Source organism: Phocoena phocoena, chromosome 6, assembly GCF_963924675.1.
Source record: "Phocoena phocoena chromosome 6, mPhoPho1.1, whole genome shotgun sequence".
In the NCBI taxonomy this organism is placed as follows: Eukaryota; Metazoa; Chordata; class Mammalia; order Artiodactyla; family Phocoenidae; genus Phocoena; species Phocoena phocoena.
The window spans coordinates 45,537,794-45,556,761 of NC_089224.1; the positions used below are offsets into that span (position 1 = coordinate 45,537,794).

Consider the following 18,968-nt stretch of genomic DNA (forward strand, 5'->3'; position numbering starts at 1 on the left):
CGTCTAGTCCTAAAGAGAAAAAGTTGTTGACAATATCTAGAGGAATATCTAGCAGCTAGTGAAGTTAGAAATCATTTTATGATATGAATCAAAACTAATAATTACTTAAAAATAAACGTTAAGAAAATCATTTAAATTTTCAATGCTTTTAGCAGTTTTGATAGATTTTAAAATATATCTATACAATGGTATTCTTGTGAAGTATCTGTATAAATTTTTAGTGAATATGTAATTTGATACATTCCTATTTATTAAGTAAATGTATTACATTAAAAGTCATTCTGCACACTTAACCAAAATGTTAAATTAATTGCAGTAGCTTTTACAGCTAATTTTTAGCCTAATTTTTTTTGTCATACTCACCCCTGCATCAAATAAAAAGAAAAGACTTTTCACTTTCTTTTTCTATTTATAAAGTAGAGATATGCATGGAGTACACATCAATGTACACAGTATATCTGTGTATCAAAATTTCATAGGGGGGCCATATGGAAAAAAAATATCTAGAAAGGTTCTGTGGGCAGGAGAAGGGGAGGCAAGGATAAAAAACAGTGGTTGAGAAACCCTGCCCTAACCTATCTGAAGAGTGCAAAATGAAAAGCAAAAACAGAAGTAGAAAGTAAGAGGGAACATTCAGAAAATGGAAACGAATGGGTTCCCATTTAAGACCCAGGCCTGAAGGAAGGTCTTCAGAGAACCTAGAGAGCAGAGTTCACAGAGTCCCCCACCTCTGCCAGGCCGGCAGCATCTACAGGGTCCCCGATGGCCCCAACCGTGTCCTTACTCCTGGCCCTGGTGCTACTCAGCTGCAACTCCAACTGCTCTCTGGGCTGCGACCTGCCTCAGACCCACAGCCTGACGAACACGAGGGCCCTGATGCTCCTGCAACAAATGAGGAGAATCTCCCCCTTCTCCTGCCTGAAGGACAGAAATGACTTTGGATTCCCCCAGGACGCGTTTGGAGGCAACCAGTTCCAGAAGGCTCAAGCCATCGCTGTCGTCCATGAGATGATCCAGCAGACCTTCCAGCTCTTCAGCACAGAGGGCTCGGCTGCCGCTTGGGATGAGACCCTCCTGGACAAGTTCTGCACTGCACTTTATCAGCAGCTCACTGACCTGCAAGCCTGTCTGATGCAGGAGGCGGGGCCGGAAGGGACTCCCCTGCTGAAGGAGGACTCCATCCTGGCTGTGAGGAAATACTTCCACAGAATCACTGTCTATCTGCAAGAGAAGAAGTACAGCCCTTGTGCCTGGGAGATTGTCAGAGCAGAAGTCATGAGATCCTTCTCTTCATCAACAAACTTGCAAGAAAGCCTCAGGAGGAAGGAATGACACACACCTGGTTCAACACGGAAATGATTCTCACTAACGAGACCACACTTCACCTGTGCTGCCATGTCAAAGACTCTCATTTCTGCTCTCATCATGTCCTGAATTGAATTAATTTGTCATGTGTTTTCAGGAATATTAAGCAACATGATGATCTACGCTACAGGCACTCGTCCCTCATAGATGCCCATGCTGATCTATCTACTTACTTACCTACTTAAATATTTAGTTATCTATTTTAATATTTATTTTACTATTTATAAAGATTTAAATTATTTTTATTTACATAATATTATGTGCATGTATACATTGTGGTTAAGAGAAAAAATATATACTTTGTATTAACTCAGTTTACGAGTTTTCTTTGTTCATTAAATTCTTACTAGAGAAAACTTCCTGTTTTGCTTTTTTTCTTTAAAAAAGAAACACCAAGGAGCTTCCCTGGTGGCACAGTGGTTGAGAGTCCGCCTGCTGATGCAGGGTACACAGGTTCGTGCCCCGGTCTGGGAAGATCCCACATGCCGTGGAGCAGCTGGGCCCGTGAGCCATGGCCGCTGAGCCTGTGTGTCCAGAGCCTGTGCTCTGCAATGGGAGAGGCCAAAACAGTGAGAGGCCCGCGTACCACCAAAAAAAAAAAAAGAAAGAAACACCAAGCCTGAATGTGCAACCTGATTAAAGAATGTATCTTACAATTCCTTGACCCATCATTACAATTTTCACATTAGAAATAAAAATAGACTTCTTCTAGCCAGGTCGTGTGTTGCCCTCAGGACCTAGAGGTGAACATAACTAATCCAATTCTGCTTTGGGTAACTTTGATTGTTTTTTTGAAAGGAAAGTAACCTAAAAACAATAATCAGTTGATACAGGGACTTCCTTGGTGGTACAGTGTTTAAGACTCTGCTCTCCCAATACAGGGGGCCCGGATTCCATCCCTGGTCAGGGAACTAGATCCTGCATGCCGCGACTAAGAGCCCACATGCCGCAAGCAACTAAAGGATCCTGAATGCTGCAACCAAAGATCCCGAATGCCGTGATGAAGATCCTGCACGCAGGAATGAAGATCCCGTGTGCCGCAACAAAGACCTGGCGCAGCCAAATAAATAAATAAGCAGTTTTAAAAAATCAGTTAATTCACAATTAAATTTAATTATTTTTAAAATAGTACTAATGTGTAGTAGAAATTAATATCAGTTAAATTTAGTGCTACAGTGAGAAGGTGGGAAAATGGAATTCCCCCAGCAGAAGGTAGATCATGTCATGCGTGGATATAGAAATTAAAGCAGTAGCTATTACCTATAGTTAACTAGTAGACATTTCAGTGCAAATGTCCATTGGATACTGGAGATGGCAATTTATAAGCAATTCCGTGAAGTGTAAAGCATGGAACAGGAGAAGGGATCAAATAGGAGGAGAGTATAATGAGAAAAGGACTGAAAATTGAATACTAAGACCTCAACGTTAAAAGGGAGGGAACGCTACAAAGGAAAGCAAGGGGAATGGCCATATGTTAACAGGACAAGAGAGAAAGGTGAGAAGACCATGTTTGAAAGACTGAAACTGCTTAGAAGATTCAATGCCTTCGTGAAAACGTAGATGGAAAGTGCTCCTACATTGGGAAAAGAGATGGCATTGGTCACTTAGTGACAGCTTGTTTGGTAGAATTAATCAGCAGAACCCATACTGGAGCAAGAGGAAGGGTAACAAGGGAAGAACTTCCATTGTCATTATTTCACCTGGGGGGTCACTTTACTTCTTTCACTCTCATCATAGTCAGATTTGCATTTGTTTTCCTTTTACCTCAGTACATCAAATGCAAGAAGAGCTTTCCAAGAAAGTTGAATGGAGAAGCAAATCAATGATGTATTGAACATTATGGAAAATCATGGTATGGGCCCTTTATGTTTCCATTTTTGCTTCCCTCTTAAGATACTCAACTCAAGATGATAAAGGAAGTAATTCAGTAGTAGCAAGACAAACCCTGCCCAGAAAAATACTAAATGAAAAAGAACGTATAACATTACAAAGACTCTGACACCAGGAAAGCAGAGAAGGCTAATTTTATCTAGCATCCTATGCCCTACATTTTCACCACCCTACGTCTTCACCGGGAGATGGAGAATGATGAACGAAGAGGCTCAGTAGAAATGTACTGAATCGTCTAATGATGCTTAATAATTACTTCAATATAAGGGTCTGACACGAGGTCAGTAGAAGCTTCTGCTGGGAGGTCTAATGGAAAATCTAAGAATACTCTTTGTTAATAATTATTTGGAATAATTATTATGAACTCTGTACTAATGATAAAATGGTGAACAAGATATAGACCTGTCACCTATGGTGGTTACTTGTCAAACAGGTCTAATCAATCCATTTTCAAAAAGACCAGTCCCAAAAGATAAGCCAGCTTCGCTGATATGGAAAATAAAGAGGGCAGAAACAGAGCCCAGGACTAGAAGTAAACACAGCCAACCTCTTAGCAAGATAAATGTAAATCCTCACCCTAAAGGCCAATTTACCTCAGTTCCTTTTACCCCATACATCATGTTCAACTTTCAACAGAAACTTACCATACTAAAAGGTGAAAAACACAGTTTGAAGAGACAGAGCAAGTATCAGAACTAGACTTATATACAGGAGAGATTTAGAAATGATCAGACTAGGAGTCAAAATGATAGAGACTAACGTGCAAAGGGCTCTAATATAGTCATCTATTTATTCTCCTACTTTATCTCAGTCATACCATGTATGGTATTTTAAATAGTTCTGTTCATATAATATCATGTTCAACTTTATAGTGTATTCAATATAATAAAATATGCTTACCTCTATATTGTTTCAAATTATTTTCTTGTTTAATTTATGAAACTCTCCCCCAGATGACATCTTGGATATTTTTAGTCTAACAAAAAGAAGTAGCTTTAATTTGCAAGGCATACTGAAACATGGATGGTAAATTCTACTCATCATTCATTTATTTCAGTGGTTTATATTTTATATATATATATATTTTTTTTTTTGCAGTACGTGGGCCTCTCACTGTTGCGGCCCCTCCCGCTGCGGAGCACGGGCTCCGGACGCGCAGGCTCAGCGGCCATGGCTCACGGGCCCAGCCGCTCCGCGGCACGTGGGATCCTCCCGGACCGGGGCACGAACCCGCGTTCCCCGCCTCGGCAGGCGGACTCTCAACCACTGCGCCAGCAGGGAAGCCCTATATTTTATTTTTAAAAATTTAATTATTTTTCGCCTGCTGGGTCTTTGTTGCTGTGCGCAGGCTTTCTCTAGTTGTGGCGAGCAGGGGCTACTCTTCGTTGTGATGCACGGGCTTCTCATTGCGATGGCTTCTCTTGTTGTGGAGCACGGGCTCTAGGCGTGTGGGTTTCAGTCGTTGCGGCGCGTGGGCTCAGTAGTTGTGGCTCGCGGGCTCTAGAGCACAGGCTCAGTAGTTGTGGCCCACGGGCTTAGTTGCTCCGTGGCATGTGGGATCTTCCTGGACCAGGGATCGAACCCATGTCCCCTGCAATGGCAGGCAGATTCTTAATCACTGCACCAGCGGGGAAGTCCCAGGTTATATTTTAAAACTTCATATTTCTATATCGGATATATGATAGTTCTGAGAATACAGAGGTGAAAAAAGAAAATGCCAAACCTATTCTTCTGGAGAGTTCTGTTTGGAAAAGATAAAAGATATAAAAAAAGTAATCATGCTAAATTATTTCAATTAAGTTTCCTATTACAATGAGAGATAGGGAAAAGGGGATTCTCTCACCAGAATTTGGAATGAGGCATCTCAAGAAGGGGAGAAAGCACATGGACTCCATAAAGTGGCCAAGAAACATCTAAAGACAGACTTCCCATTGGAAGCAGCATATGTGGATGTCATTCCGAAGGAGTAGAGTGTAGGACGAGATGACGACCGAAAGCTCATGAGGACCTTCAACTTTTAAGAGTGAGAAAGAGAAGGAGAGTCTGAAGAGGGCACAAAGGCGGAGTAGCCAGTGCACTTAGGAGTCAACCAAGGAAAAATAATCTTCAGAAAGCACCAAAGAAGAAAACAAAGAGCTTGAGAATTACAGAGGATGGAAGTTAAATAATTATTTATATGTGATATGGGTTTCTGCATTGAGTCTAGATTCTGCCAGGACACACGTGTGATGCTGGGGAATCACTTAACTTCCCTGAGTCTCAGTTTCCTCAAATATAAAGTACGGAAAATATTCCTAGAGTTGTATTGAATATTAGACCAACCAGAATATTTAAGAACACTTAGCAGAGTATCATCCACAGAGTGAGGGCTAAACAGGTACTGAGTTGTTTCCTATATTTTTCATATAGGTCTAAATGGGAAAAATGAATTCTCCTCCCCGCCTCTCTGTCACTGACTGCAAAACAATGACAGCCTAAAAATCAGAACTGGGAGAAAGGGTGTCATCAATTGTATGTAATTTTATATACAATAATATACATATATGGTACATATATATGAATACATAGTATAAAATATGCTACATATAAAATATACCATATATCTATCTGCTGATTCTGATACAAGGCACAATTCCCCTTCCTCTCTGTTTTCCTGGATCCCATTCTTTCACTAAAATATCACAATCATTCAGTTCCTCCGGGTGTAGAAATCCATAGTGTACTTTCCCCATTCACTCTGCATTAAGCTGTACTGCCCATTCATACAGCTGTTTCTTTCTCCATTAGGGTTTCTGGCTGTCAATTTCCCCTTAAGACTACAAAGCCACCAATGGAAAGCAGAAGCTGAGAGAAAGTTCTAGCCTTGTCAGAAACTCTCATATGACTCCACACTCCCCGCCTGCCAAGCACTGCAGGTCCAGACTGTCCACTCTCCCAGAGAAACACAGTAAATAGATGGCACCCTGCCCAACACTGAACAATGGTGGAGAATCCAGGAGCTCACCTGTGCCTCTATTTGCACACTTCCACGTGCTGACTGCACTAGGAGGAACTCACCTGGTTCAGGACTCTTATTTGCTCAAAAAGCCCAAAGCGCAGGAAACATGGACTTGAAAGGCAGCAGCAGCTTGAGAACTTGGAAGGAGAACAGAGATGTTTAAAGCGTTCACTGGAACAGCGGCAGGTCCTCAGGACATGGAAGAACACAGATGAGCTGCACTGAGGCAAGTGTTTCTCCAGAACATTCCTTTTCAGAGAAGAAAACATTGAGGTGCATGCAATAGCACAGAGTTCTCCCAGAAAGACGTGGCCACTAGCAGTGTCCCCAGCACTGATACCACAGCAGCCTGCGCAGTCTTGGAAGGGACGAGGGTTACCTCAGTGCCAGCTGCAAACTTCTTTTCTCCTTAGGACCCAGCAAGTTATCGCAGAGCAGGGAAGGATATTCCTGGGGAAAATGCAATCCAAGGAATTTCTCACATTCCATCATGATGTCTTTGCCCCTTTGAAAGACAAACAAAATAAAACATGCTTGAATAGAAGGGACACAGGAAGGGATTTTAATATAATTAGCAACAACTGGGATAGAGCTTTTCCAGCAGGGCAGGTATCAGTAACATGCACACTGGAAGGTCACAATTTCTACAAGCAACAAAGAGCGAAGTGGAAATTCTTTTATTTAATTTAGGCAATTTGGGAAGAGGACACTGATGGATCAATCATCTTTCTGTTCTTTCCAGTTGGTGCATACAGCCCTGAGTAGGTACTTTTAAAGTCAGATGGACATTTAAAGTACATTTAGAGGTTTGGAAACCTTCCTAAGGATTAGGATCCTAAAACAAGCAGAAACCATTCCTATATTACTGAAAAATATCATTTTATTAACAAATGATTTTTTAAATAATATTTTTATTTCAATTCTTCAGTATTATGATGTTTTAATGGGCTGAGGCTAGAAATTTAAATAAAGACAACTATACAAGGCCATGAGGGTGACTCTGGAGTTCAAGCCAGACTCTCCCTGCTAAGGAGCCCATTAAAAACCTTCACTGCTTCTGTCTAAGAAGCGCGTATGCTCTTCCGTCTTGGTCATACATAAGGCCTCTTCGATACCCACATCTTAACCAACAGTTGGAACAATAAAGAGTAGAGATTCTTATTTGGACTCTATCAGTAAACAAATGGATGTCCAGCCTGGACGGCAGGTGAGAAATGGAGGTGTCTTCATTGAGAATGAGAACAGCAGGCTGACCTGAGGAGGTCTCCTGGGAAATCAGTGAGGTCCTTCTTGACTGGAAACAAACGACAACATAAGAGCTGCGAGTTCAGTTTTTTGGGAGGACTTACTGAGGACTATAGCCTGGAGGACAGCCTCTCAGTCAGCTCTGATGAATTTCTCCAAGCACATAATGGGGACGTCAGTATATACGTGATTGTGGTGAAGAGGATACGTGCAATCAAGGACACATCTTGGTAGAAGGTTGCTGCTACTCATGAGGAGCATTTGTCACTCTTAATGATTTTAGTGCTTTTCTAAGTATGAGAAGTTGCAAAAAATTGAATTCATAGAATTTTCTCAGGAAATTATCTAACTATCTGCAGGCCTATCAGAATAGAGCAGATCTGGGAAAATTGACAGATCAGTTTTCCCAGAGCAGAGAGTGCCCCATTCCTGATCTCCTGTCAGGGCGTGTTGGGGTAAGGGACTGCTGTGGCTAATGACTTTATTCTTGTAGAACCAGATGGTGAGTGACTTTTTAGTTGTCATCCTGAAGGAGAAACGTCAGAGCTCACATGGCTAGAAATTGTTAGGTGCTTTTTTATTTTCTTAAACTCACAAGAAAACTCAAGCGTTAAAAATACATAGATTCCAGGGGTCAGCTCTTCTAGGGTTAATAAAGTTATTTTACTATATTTCATTGAAGAAATCACTCACGAAGTCTTAGACTTGGCGTTGCGTGGCTTGTGTGATCTCAGTTCCCTCACCGGGGATTGAATCGGGGCCACGGCAGTGAGAGTGCCGGATCGTAACCACTAGGCCAGTTGGAAACTTTTTTTTTTTTTTCAATAGGCAGAAAAATCTATTCCCTCCTAACTACTTAATAGTGATTTTGTCTATTTTGATTAAACTTAAAGTCAGTTCAGTGGACTCAGACCACACCCCATGTAGTCCTACAAAACCATAGACAGTAACCCTTTGGCATCTTAAGTGGAATAAGGGTCCTTTGTCATCTCACTGTCCTCTGTCTGCTTATTTTGTTGGTTCCTAAATATCGTGATCACGTGCAGCCTTCACTTTCTTTAATGGGTGCTTTCAGACAAATCATTGTAAGCACCCTAAGGTTTGCCCTTGTGTCTTTGGTACATTTGAAACAGTTCATTTGTCCAGATTTATATTTCTCACCAGTTGTATAAGTGAGTTTGATCCAATAGGGTTATTGAGAGTGTTGAGTTAATTTTTTTTTCTATTTTTTGGCTGCGCCACGGGGCATGCGAGATCTTAGTTCCCCAACCAGGGATCGAACCTGTGCCCCCAGAAGTGGAAACTCGGTGTCTTAACTACTGGACTGCCAGGGAAGTCCCTAAATTTTAAAGAACTTACAGAGTGGCTAGTCCATTAGTAGCAACAATAAAATTCAGTTTTTACTTTTTAATATCACGATTACTATTTACCAGCTAAGATCAGGATCTTTTGGAATCGTCTAATTCCCTTCCTTTAATTCTAGTTTTCTTAAAGTACCCTTCTCATTGCCTGAATGGATTTATCACCTAGACAGATGCTCAGCAAGACTGATCTTGCTGATCCTCCCAGACAGGGTTAGTGTTCTAGCAACTGGGGTTCTGGTTGCCAGTCACTTGTGAGCTGGTGGGTGTGACTTCTTCCTGCTCTCCTCAAAACTGATCATTCATGGATTAAATGAAAGAAACATGAGGAAGCTGGTCTTGCGAAGCTGAAGGCCGTCAACTGACCCAGGACTTGGTCTTTTCTGAGCTTCTGGCAGAAGCAACCATGTTCCTGTCTTTCTGTTTTTCACTTTGGCCTCATCCTTCTCCTCTGACGTAGCCTCGTCCCCAACTGTGCTGCACTGAAGTTAGCTAACTTAGAATCTGGCATTGTGTCAGGGGAAATCACTTCCCTTCTTTCACATTCATGACATTCAGACCCACATTTGTTTTCTTTTTGCCCACAAGACAGCTGTCGACTTTTACTTTCTAGGACAGTTGCAGTGATAAACAAAAAATTTTAAGTTTGTAAATGATAGAGTCTGGAGCCACTCCAGTTACCTCCCTTTATTGTTCTTACCTCATCATGAATTAGAACTAATGCAGGAGCAGCGAGACAAATCTGGTCCAATAAGTCACTAAGTGAATATAAGTTACAAAAACTTTAAATGAAACATTACACACAAGTAAAGGAAAGAAGGCGATTTCTCTCTGACCTAATCCTGGGCCTCGCTGCCCTGCATTCTCAGAGGGAGACAGAGGCAGAGGAAGGGAGAAGCCCACTGGCATCAACTGACTGAATGAACAACTGAACCTCACTGGTTTCTGTGACATAAGCTTTAATGAGAGACAACACCATCGCTGAATTCTCTGGCCCCAGCTCAGAAACTTTGAGCATCACAAGTGTTGACTAGCTTTAGGAAAAGAGTTGAATAATAAAATTTGTATTTGGCAAAATAAAAATTATGTGTCTACTGAGGATAAAATAATTAGAATTGGGTAACTCCTCCACCACCTTAGAGAAAACACACTTTTGCTCTCAGCATCTGAGGGCTGCTGACACTTCTGATACCTGAGACATGGGTCAGGAGGGGAGGAGGTCACCACTGAGCACTAGGGTCCTTCACACAAACACTCCAGGGGCAAGGCTGAGGGTCCTGGAAGATGAATTATTTTCCCAACAAATAAACAAGCCCCTCCACAGATAGGAGATCGTAAAGTCCTCGGGATATGTGAGCCTGCCCTCAGGGTGGGAGTCCAGGTTAGGAAGGGGACTCTGTCACTCTAGAGGACAGGGTGTGACTAGATGTGATCTCTCCCTTGTGACTGAGGTGCTGCTGGGGAAATACAACTGTCTTGGAATTAGGATCTCCACACCCATGTTCTCCTGAAAAGAACCAGGATTCCTGGTGGGGGTATTGGCCCAGCCTGTGGAGGACTATAGGTCTCCAGTAAGAAAATGGTGGAAAGAAAGGACAATATCTATAATAGTCCTCACCTCGTGGTCCCCTGAAGCATGACCACATGGACATGAAGCAACATGTTCTAGAAGGAAAGGAAACATGGGAGAAGCTCATGGACTCATAATAATCAGCCTCTTCTCTAAATCAAACACTAAACAAAACCCATCTTTTGTTTCAAAGAGCTTATGCCAGAGTGATCTGGTAAATCCCTAAGCAAATACAGAAACCATAGGGCTGAGAGAGCCTGCCTTCCTATGTAAAGTAAGAGGTAAAAATGGAACCTAAGATCAGGGCAAAAAATTTGTTCCTGGAACAGAGAAGACCAACATTTATGCATGAAAGAGATATAGAATGTGCATATTTACAAACCTTCATCTCTTCTGACTTTAAGACGAAAACCTTTCTCATTTGATTCATAAATATCCATTTGGATGGGCACATCTGAAATTACTGGGAAAATTAAACTTCTTACAAAACTAATAGTTTACAATGATGACATCTTCATAGACCATACTGAGAAGATATGTGAAAATCAAAAAAAGGAAGTAAAAGTGTATAGAAATGTTTAGAAAATGAAAATTCCTGTGTTCCCTATTTAATGGCCTTGCTTAGAAAGAATGTCATCAGAGAACCTACCCCCAAGGCTCCCCCAGACGCCCGTCTCAGCCAGGCCAGCAGCAGCCTCATTTGCCCCATGGCCTTCGTGCTCTCTCTACTGACCGCCCTGGTGATGTTCAGCTATGGCCCTGGTGGATCTCTGGGCTGCGACCTGTCTCAGAACCACGTGTGGATTAGCAAGAACTTCATGCTTCTGGGCCAGATGTGGAGAATCTCCCCTCGTTTCTGTCTGAAGGACAGAAAAGACTTCGGTTTCCCCCAGGACATGGTGGATGACAGCCAGCTCCCGAAGGCCCAGGCCACCTCTGTCCTCCACGAGATGCTCCAGCAGACCTTCCGCCTCTTCCACACAGAGCGCTCCCCTGCCGCCTGGGACACCTCCCTCCTGGACAAACTCCGCACTGGACTCCATCAGCAGCTGGAGGACCTGGACGCCTGCTTGGTGCAGGCGATGGGAGATGAAGAAACTGCCCTGGGAGTGACAGGCCCTACACTGGCCGTGAAGAGGTACTTCCAGGGAATCCACCTCTACCTGAAAGAGAAGAAATACAGTGACTGTGCCTGGGAAATTGTCAGAGTGGAAATCATGAGATCCTTGTCTTCATCGACCAACTTGCAAGAAAGGATAAGAATTATGGATGGAGGCCTGGGGTCACCTTGAAATGTTTCTCATTGACTAAGATGCCCTATCACCCTTGCACACATGTCTTTAGTCATTTCAGAAGGCTCTTATTTCAATTTTAATCACAGAATTTATTGTATGAATTCAGCTAATACTTTGTCAGTAGTAATAAGCAAGTATATGTTAAAATTATTCAGCTTCAGGGGCATCAGTCCCTAAGCAATGACTACCCTGTTATTTATTTATTCTGTTTATTTGTTTATTTATTTATTTATGTATTTTATTTCTATATTTTCATATAAATATATTTATACTTACATTGTATTAAAATTTAGAAAATATTCACCTTTCCATTTCATTAAATTTGCATGGTTTTTTATTTATTAAATTCTTATGAGAGAAAACTTCTTGAGTGTTTTAAGTTCTGAAACCTACATTCTTATTTTTTTCTATGTAAATTTATTTCAGACTAGTATTTGTCCATTTTGTCCTTTGGAACAGTCCTACCACTTTCATTTCAGGAAATGCTTGTCAAAAGGTGGAATTCCACGGAATTGAGGGAAGTCCTGGAAATTATGGAGAATGGTTAGTCCTGATGTCAGAGGTGTAACTGATTTATACCACCAGGAAAGAGTGGTCGGTGCAAATACCTGTGGGAAGGAGTCATGTCCTCGAGGGAAGCTGGTGACATATGCTGTTGACTGGCCAATCCTGGCACCTTCCTCCCACCTTCTCCCTGGTCCTGCTTTACTGAACCATTCATCCCTTATACATACCTTCAGACCCTCCAACTCACTGACCAGCCACACAGCTGCTCTGGTTCTGTGCAGGTTTCCAGCTTCAAGGTTTCTGTTAGAGTGAAAGTCATAGGAAGAGAGCACAAGGGAAAGGAGAGTTCTAGGACTTTCAAAACCTCTGAGAAGGAGCCAGGGTTCATGACACTGGATCCCAGCTCTGCTATTAATAGCAGTGTGACCTTGACAAATAACACAAACACTAAGCTCACTAGTTTCCTCATCTTTAATATGGGGTCAATAGTAGTAATTTTTCATAGGATTATTCTCAGGATTCAATGAGTAAATATACACAAGAGGCACAAAAGTGTGTCTGTCTAAAATAATCAGGACTGTTAGAGTCACAGAGTGGCTACATTCGGGGAGGAGAAGGAGAGCTGCTCTGAGGTAGCAACTGGAAGACAACATAAGAAACATGCTAGGTCCTGGGCAAAATCTATTACGTTTAACTTGGGTGCTAGTTTCACAATGTATTCAGTGTGTGAAATTTCTCTGTGCTGTATGTTGAAGATACTTGCAATTTCTGTGTATTATACTTCTTTTTTAAAAAATAAATTCATTTGTTTATTTACATTTTATTTTTGGCTGCTTTGGGTCTTCGTTGCGGCGAGTGGGGGCTACTCTTCCTTGCGGTGCGCAGGCTTCTCATTGCGGTGGCTTCTCTTGTCACGAAGCATGGACTCTAGGCACGCAGGCTTCAGTAGTTGTGGCACACAGGCTTAGTTGCTCGGCGGCATGTGGGATCTTCCCGGACCACGGCTTGAACTCGTGTCCCCTGCATTGGCAGGCTGATTCTTAACCACTCTACCAGCAGGGAAGTCCTTGTGTATTATACTTCTGAAAGATTTTCTGGGAATTAGTAAAAATTCTTTGACAAAGAAGGATCAGTAGAAAATACTTGGATCTCCTTTAAAAATGAATAATATGGAAATAACAGAGACCTCAAATAATGTAAAAAGTCACAAACATTTTTCATTAATAATATTTGTTGCTTCCTTAGTATGAGAAAGGCACAAAATAGCTTCTGAACTCTTTCACTTTTGGGGCTTTCAGCAGCAACACAGAATCAGGAAGAAAAAAGCAGGAGCTATGAAAGGTAAGGTTCTGCTCTCTAATCCTGGGCTCTCCCGGGTTTGATCTTAGTTCTCTTCTCCATACAGTCCCAGGTCTATAATTACTGGCAATGTCACCTCCTAGAGCCTGTACTCTCAGAAAATAATGGCCCCCCCAGAGGAGAGACTCAGAGCTACAAAGCAAAGAAGTCAGGACCTGGGACACTTCTAACCCACGCTCTGCTCGTCCATGTGAAAGCTGGGCCATGGCACTTACCCATCAAGTGACAGTGTGAGACGTGGTGGAACAATGACTGTTTTGGTGGCAAAAGTTTGGGTAATGACTCAGACAACTTAACCTCCCTAAGTTTCATAGTCTGTGTCTGGGAGAGTCCCAGGATTGTTGTGATGATTGCCTGGGGCAATGTGTGTGAAAGAGCTTTGAAATGACACCGCTCTACACACATGGACCTTACGATTAGTGGCATTGAACCTCTGACCTCGAATTCTAGTTCCTGGGCATTAATCTTGAAAGAATCTCTTCCCAGTAGAACAGTCTACTCAGCATGTTCCACTCTCTCTTTGCTTCCACTCTCGCTAGACACACCCAGGCTCCTATTTTTGGATTGCAGAGCTCACCTGAAAGGCACTCATGTGACACCAGCCCCACCCTCTCTTCAGAAAGGTGATTCATATCTTCTGTCATCTCAGGCATCCCTCTTGCTAGCTGGCCCTGTGGAATTCCAGGGTCCTAGTTCAGCAAGAGGTTGACACGAGGGAGTCCCTTTGGGAACAGAATATGGAAGGAAGCCTTGGGGTAAGGCATCTTCTGAAAACAAAATGGTCTCTCTCAAAAACAGCAAAGTTCATTCTTCACAAGTAAATTGTTTCTTCTAAAAAAGAGTGTTTTCTTTAGTCTCTGCTGCATTTGGGGGAAGGAAGCAGTAGTCCAGGAACTGGGTTTAGAGAAAAGAAGGGGTTCTCCAGTTCTGATTGAGAGCTGACTTTGAGTGTTTGAGGCAGAGGAAGGTTAGGGAGGGAGTCTGACAGTGGCCTTGCACACTCTCTACCATCTCAGCCACCTTCATTTGTGTCATGATGAATACAGCCCTTCACAAAGCAAATACAAAAGCATAGGAACTTGACAAATGCTGAGGGGCTTTAAAAATTGAGAAAATCCATTAAAGAACGAGTCTCAGGAACTGGACTTCCCAGTCCTTCCCCTTCTCCATCATGATACTGATCTGTAAACAGCCGTGGGTTGGAATGTTTGGAGTTACACAGGCACATAGATTCCCAAATGTCCCAATTAGCCTCTAGGAACAGAGACAAGAAATTTCACATATTCCCCAAAACAGCACTGGAATTTGGCATTCCTGAGGTCTCAAGTTCAGAAGGAAATGGAACAAACCAGAGGACCCCAAATATTTTGATGGAGAGTAACTTGCATCTGACTCCAAGGCCTTCTTGCGTCCTGATGAAGGCTGGGCAAAGCAGCTCAGCTCCTTTTAGCCTTAATGAAAGTGTACAGCTGAGGACTTTTCGCCTTTCCTTTCTCATGGGACAGGCTCTGGAGCAGCAGGGATGCAGAACTCCTGGCCATGTTTGTGGTTGAGCAAGCAGGGACAAGAGGAGCCCAAAGGGGAGGCAGAGCGGTATAGGGTCTTAGCAAAGCTGGGAGTGGAACAGCATAGTCTCATCAGGCTTAGGAAAGAGATCTCCATCTACATCAGGTCCCGTAGCACTCAGCTCACTCTCCAGCTACACTTCTTATTCCCACCCAGTAACCTGCACACTGTTAGGGACATCATTGGTCCTCAGAGTTGTTAATAAAAGTGGTAAGTGTAATAAGCTTAACATAGTTGTGTCAGTAAAACTGTGTGAAAATGACAGTCTTGCTGCATCTTCTCTTGTGGGTTACTCTTGTCTTCTCAGGCGACCAGTAAATTTGTTAGCTCGGCATCTCCTTAGTCTTCCTTCGGCTTCATGCATGATTTCGGGCAATTGTTTTCTTTTTCCTATAGTACAGTTTTCTCAGCTTTAGAATAGGGATAATGAGACTACTATAGTCCATTCAACATACCATCGCATGTTATATGCTCTATATCATGAGAACATAACAAGTCATAAAGTTATCTTAAGTGAGCAGATTATTTTAAGCACCAGGGACATATTAAACATAGCAATGATAGTTGTTATTGTGACAGGTATGCACAAAGGAGTAAAAGCCATTATTTCATGTCCACTCAAAAGATACATAATGTTTTAAGATATTTTTGATGTGGACCAGTTTTAAAGTCTTTATTGAATTTGTTACAATATTGCTTCTGTTTTTTTTTATGTTTTGGCTTTTTGGCCCTGAGGCATGTGGGATCTTAGCTCCCCAAGGAGGCATCGAATTCACACCCCCTGCATTGGAAGGAGAAGTCTTAACCACTGGACCGCCAGGGAAGTCCCCAAAAGATATTGATATAATGCCATATTTGTGCCTTACTGACCTCACAATTTTGTTATGCAAAAATTCTACCTCTGTGAATTAAAATAGGATCATCTTTTTAAGTATTGTGCAAAGCATACAAACACATTTTTAAATTCTACTAGCAAATGCAATATTCCACAGATGTACCAAACACTAGATTACAAATACCTATGGATCTCTAGTGGGCATCAAAACATAATGCAGTCAGTGCATTGGCACAGAAGATATTTACCAATATTAAGTAGAAAGTAATATATTAAGTTTAAATTTACACCATGCTGAAATTAAAAGCATTTTGATGCAGATTACAAATTTTTATGCAACTTATCCATATAAAATGACATTTTGAAGTAGTGAATAAAACTCTCCAATGAAAACCACTGATTATATATACAAAGCTGAATGCTTAATCTATGAAGCCTTAAGGGTCTTCTAAGACCCTTGCTTAAAACAAATGAGAGGAAAAAAATATCTTGAAAATTGAGATTAATTTCTTAAGATACTTACTAGGTCATAAGATATTGCCAATAAGCTACATCTTACTGAGGTTAGAGATCAACGTGAAGCAGCCTTGGCTGACATGTCCGAAGCATCAGATACTTGTTATTATACCCGCCATTTGAAAGTCTGACGCTCATCTGGTCTCCGTGTCACCACCATCCTCTGCTTTTCTGCCCCTCCTTCTCTCCTTCCTTTGTTGACTCCACACTCTCATCTTAGGGAATTGGTGTTCCTCAAAGATCTATGCTAGTCCCGCACTTCATCCTCTCTGCACATATAGTCTCAACCTCCCAAATAGTTCCAAACGTCCTCTCTATGACTGTTGACTTCCATATGCATGTCTCTACCCAGGGTCACATCTCCAAACAAATGTCATTAGCTCCAAACCCTCATATTTACCTGCTACCCTAGATGATCTCCATACATGGCCAAACTTGACCATCATGCAATTACCTGGCAAACGCCTGCAGGCCCCTGGGATGCCAGCTTACCAACTGCTCTTGCAGAAGCTTTCCCTGATCCATGCAAGCCCACATACTCCCAAGAACCTGTACTTTCCCTGTCACAGCATTAGCATTCCTTTCGTTGAACACCTAGTTACCCATATCCCCACCAGACTGCAAGCTCTGTGACAGCGGGCAATGTGTCTACTATTTTCATTGCACCTGGCACCCACCACAGTGCCAACAATAAAAGGGATAGTCACACTTCTTTGTTGAAGTTTAAATTCCATGACTCTATAATATATTTCACAGTTGATTGATCATGCAACTGCTGAAATGGAATCAGCAACCATTAGACATGCTTTCTCCAAGAAAGAACAAGTAAAAGAGAATAGCTCCAGCTGCTATAACCTGTCATAATGCCTTGTGCATCTCCTTCATAACCTAGAAAGGGTTTCAAGCTAATTTTTTACTCTTTAAGGCCTGTCTTCTCTGACAGAGTGCTCCATTAAGAAAGTAATATCTTTGTCTTATCTACCAATATATTAAAAAACACAAGTAAAATCCTGAAAGCAGAGATACTTCAAAATATTTTAAGAACCAATGAAATGAATAAAACGATTTATGTTCCTTTTGGATTTTAGGCAGATTAAAGGTTTAAGGACACTCTGATTTTCTTGAAGAGTATGAATTAAACCTAACACTTAAAATATACCTTTTGCACCCCCAAAGCAAAGGAAAACAAGACACAAAGCTGACCATATCATAATATGAAGAATAAATGTGGAAAATATAAAAATCATCATAGAGAAATACATTCTAATTATTACAAATTAAAAATAAATTTTCTCCCCATTCAAAAGTATTGTTTCCACTTACGGTTGAAAAACAATGTGCTGAGATGACTCGATGCATTTACAACTGAATCAGAAGAAAAGTCATTGAACTGAGTGAATATTGACGCGCTAGAGGCCACCTCTAAGCAGAGAAGACTCCATTGTAGAAGATTGGGTCCAGGTCTCCTTTTCCCACTCCTGGGTTCTCTGAGGTTGAACATACAGGGAAAGCACACTCTGATTTTCACGCCTTAACTTCCACTCTCATATTGTCCTGGGCACAGCGGCTGTGGACTTTCTTTTCAGATCGAGCCTGGTCCTTTGGAAGTTCTTCAAAGTCAGGCTGGAGTCCTCATTGCCCAGCAGGGTCTTTTCCTCTCCATCTCCTGCACCAAACCAGCCTCCAGATCTGCCCACTGTTGATCAAGCCCACTGAGGAATTTCAGCTGTTTGTGCTGAAGACGATGGAGAAGTGCTGTATCGTCTCATGGAGAATGAGGCGGCCTGAGCGTTTTGGAACTGGCTGTCAGCCAGCTGGTGCTGATGGAACCTGAAAACCTTCTTGTCCTTCAGGCAGGAAAACAAAGAAGATTCTCCCTGTTAGGGGCAGGACTGTGAGGGTCTCCTGCTTTGGCAGGCTGTGGTTCTGGGCCAGGTGACAGCTAAGGGTGCACACAGAGCTGGAGAACATCATCCTGGGTGTCCTCAGTGAGGAGGGTGGCAGGCCCCGGTGAGCCTGGTGATGCAGGTGTCTGGCTGTGGGAGCCTGTATCCAGCTGCTCTGAGTACCTGCCTGCAAATGAGATTCTTAAATAAGCCATTTATGGGCAACATGGAATGTCACAACTTCAATCCTTTTATTACACTGGACATTAAACACACTCCTGGAACATGAAAGAGTATCAGTCCAATAGGATGTATTCATCTAAATGAGACCCAAGGTTGAAATAAAAACCTGAGTCTCAATATATCTCTTTTTCAGTTCTAATACGAATACTTAGAGGTTTGACCCTGTACTCTATTTTGCCACTTCTTAAATTGCACCAAAATACAACTAGCCTCACCTCTCTGCATTCTCCTCTAAAGGGACTCATACATTAGATTTAAATTCTTCCACATTTCTTTACAGGACCATAGCTCACAGTTTCTGACAGTTTACAGATAATGGTGACATAAAAATG

General features: G+C 42.0%; 2 protein-coding genes across 2 annotated transcripts; both read left to right on the forward strand.

The window, feature by feature from the left end:
- Positions 1-762: 762 nt before the first annotated feature.
- On the forward strand, positions 763-1,332 carry LOC136124419 (interferon alpha-1-like). Its single transcript, XM_065879129.1, has one exon. It carries the CDS (start codon positions 763-765, stop codon positions 1,330-1,332), a length of 570 nt encoding a protein of 189 aa, XP_065735201.1.
- A 9,642-nt stretch (positions 1,333-10,974) lies between these two features.
- Positions 10,975-11,721, forward strand: LOC136124375 (interferon omega-1-like). The gene has a single exon (XM_065879043.1). It carries the CDS (start codon positions 11,041-11,043, stop codon positions 11,719-11,721), a length of 681 nt encoding a protein of 226 aa, XP_065735115.1. The 5' UTR covers positions 10,975-11,040.
- The last annotated feature ends 7,247 nt before the right edge of the window (positions 11,722-18,968 follow it).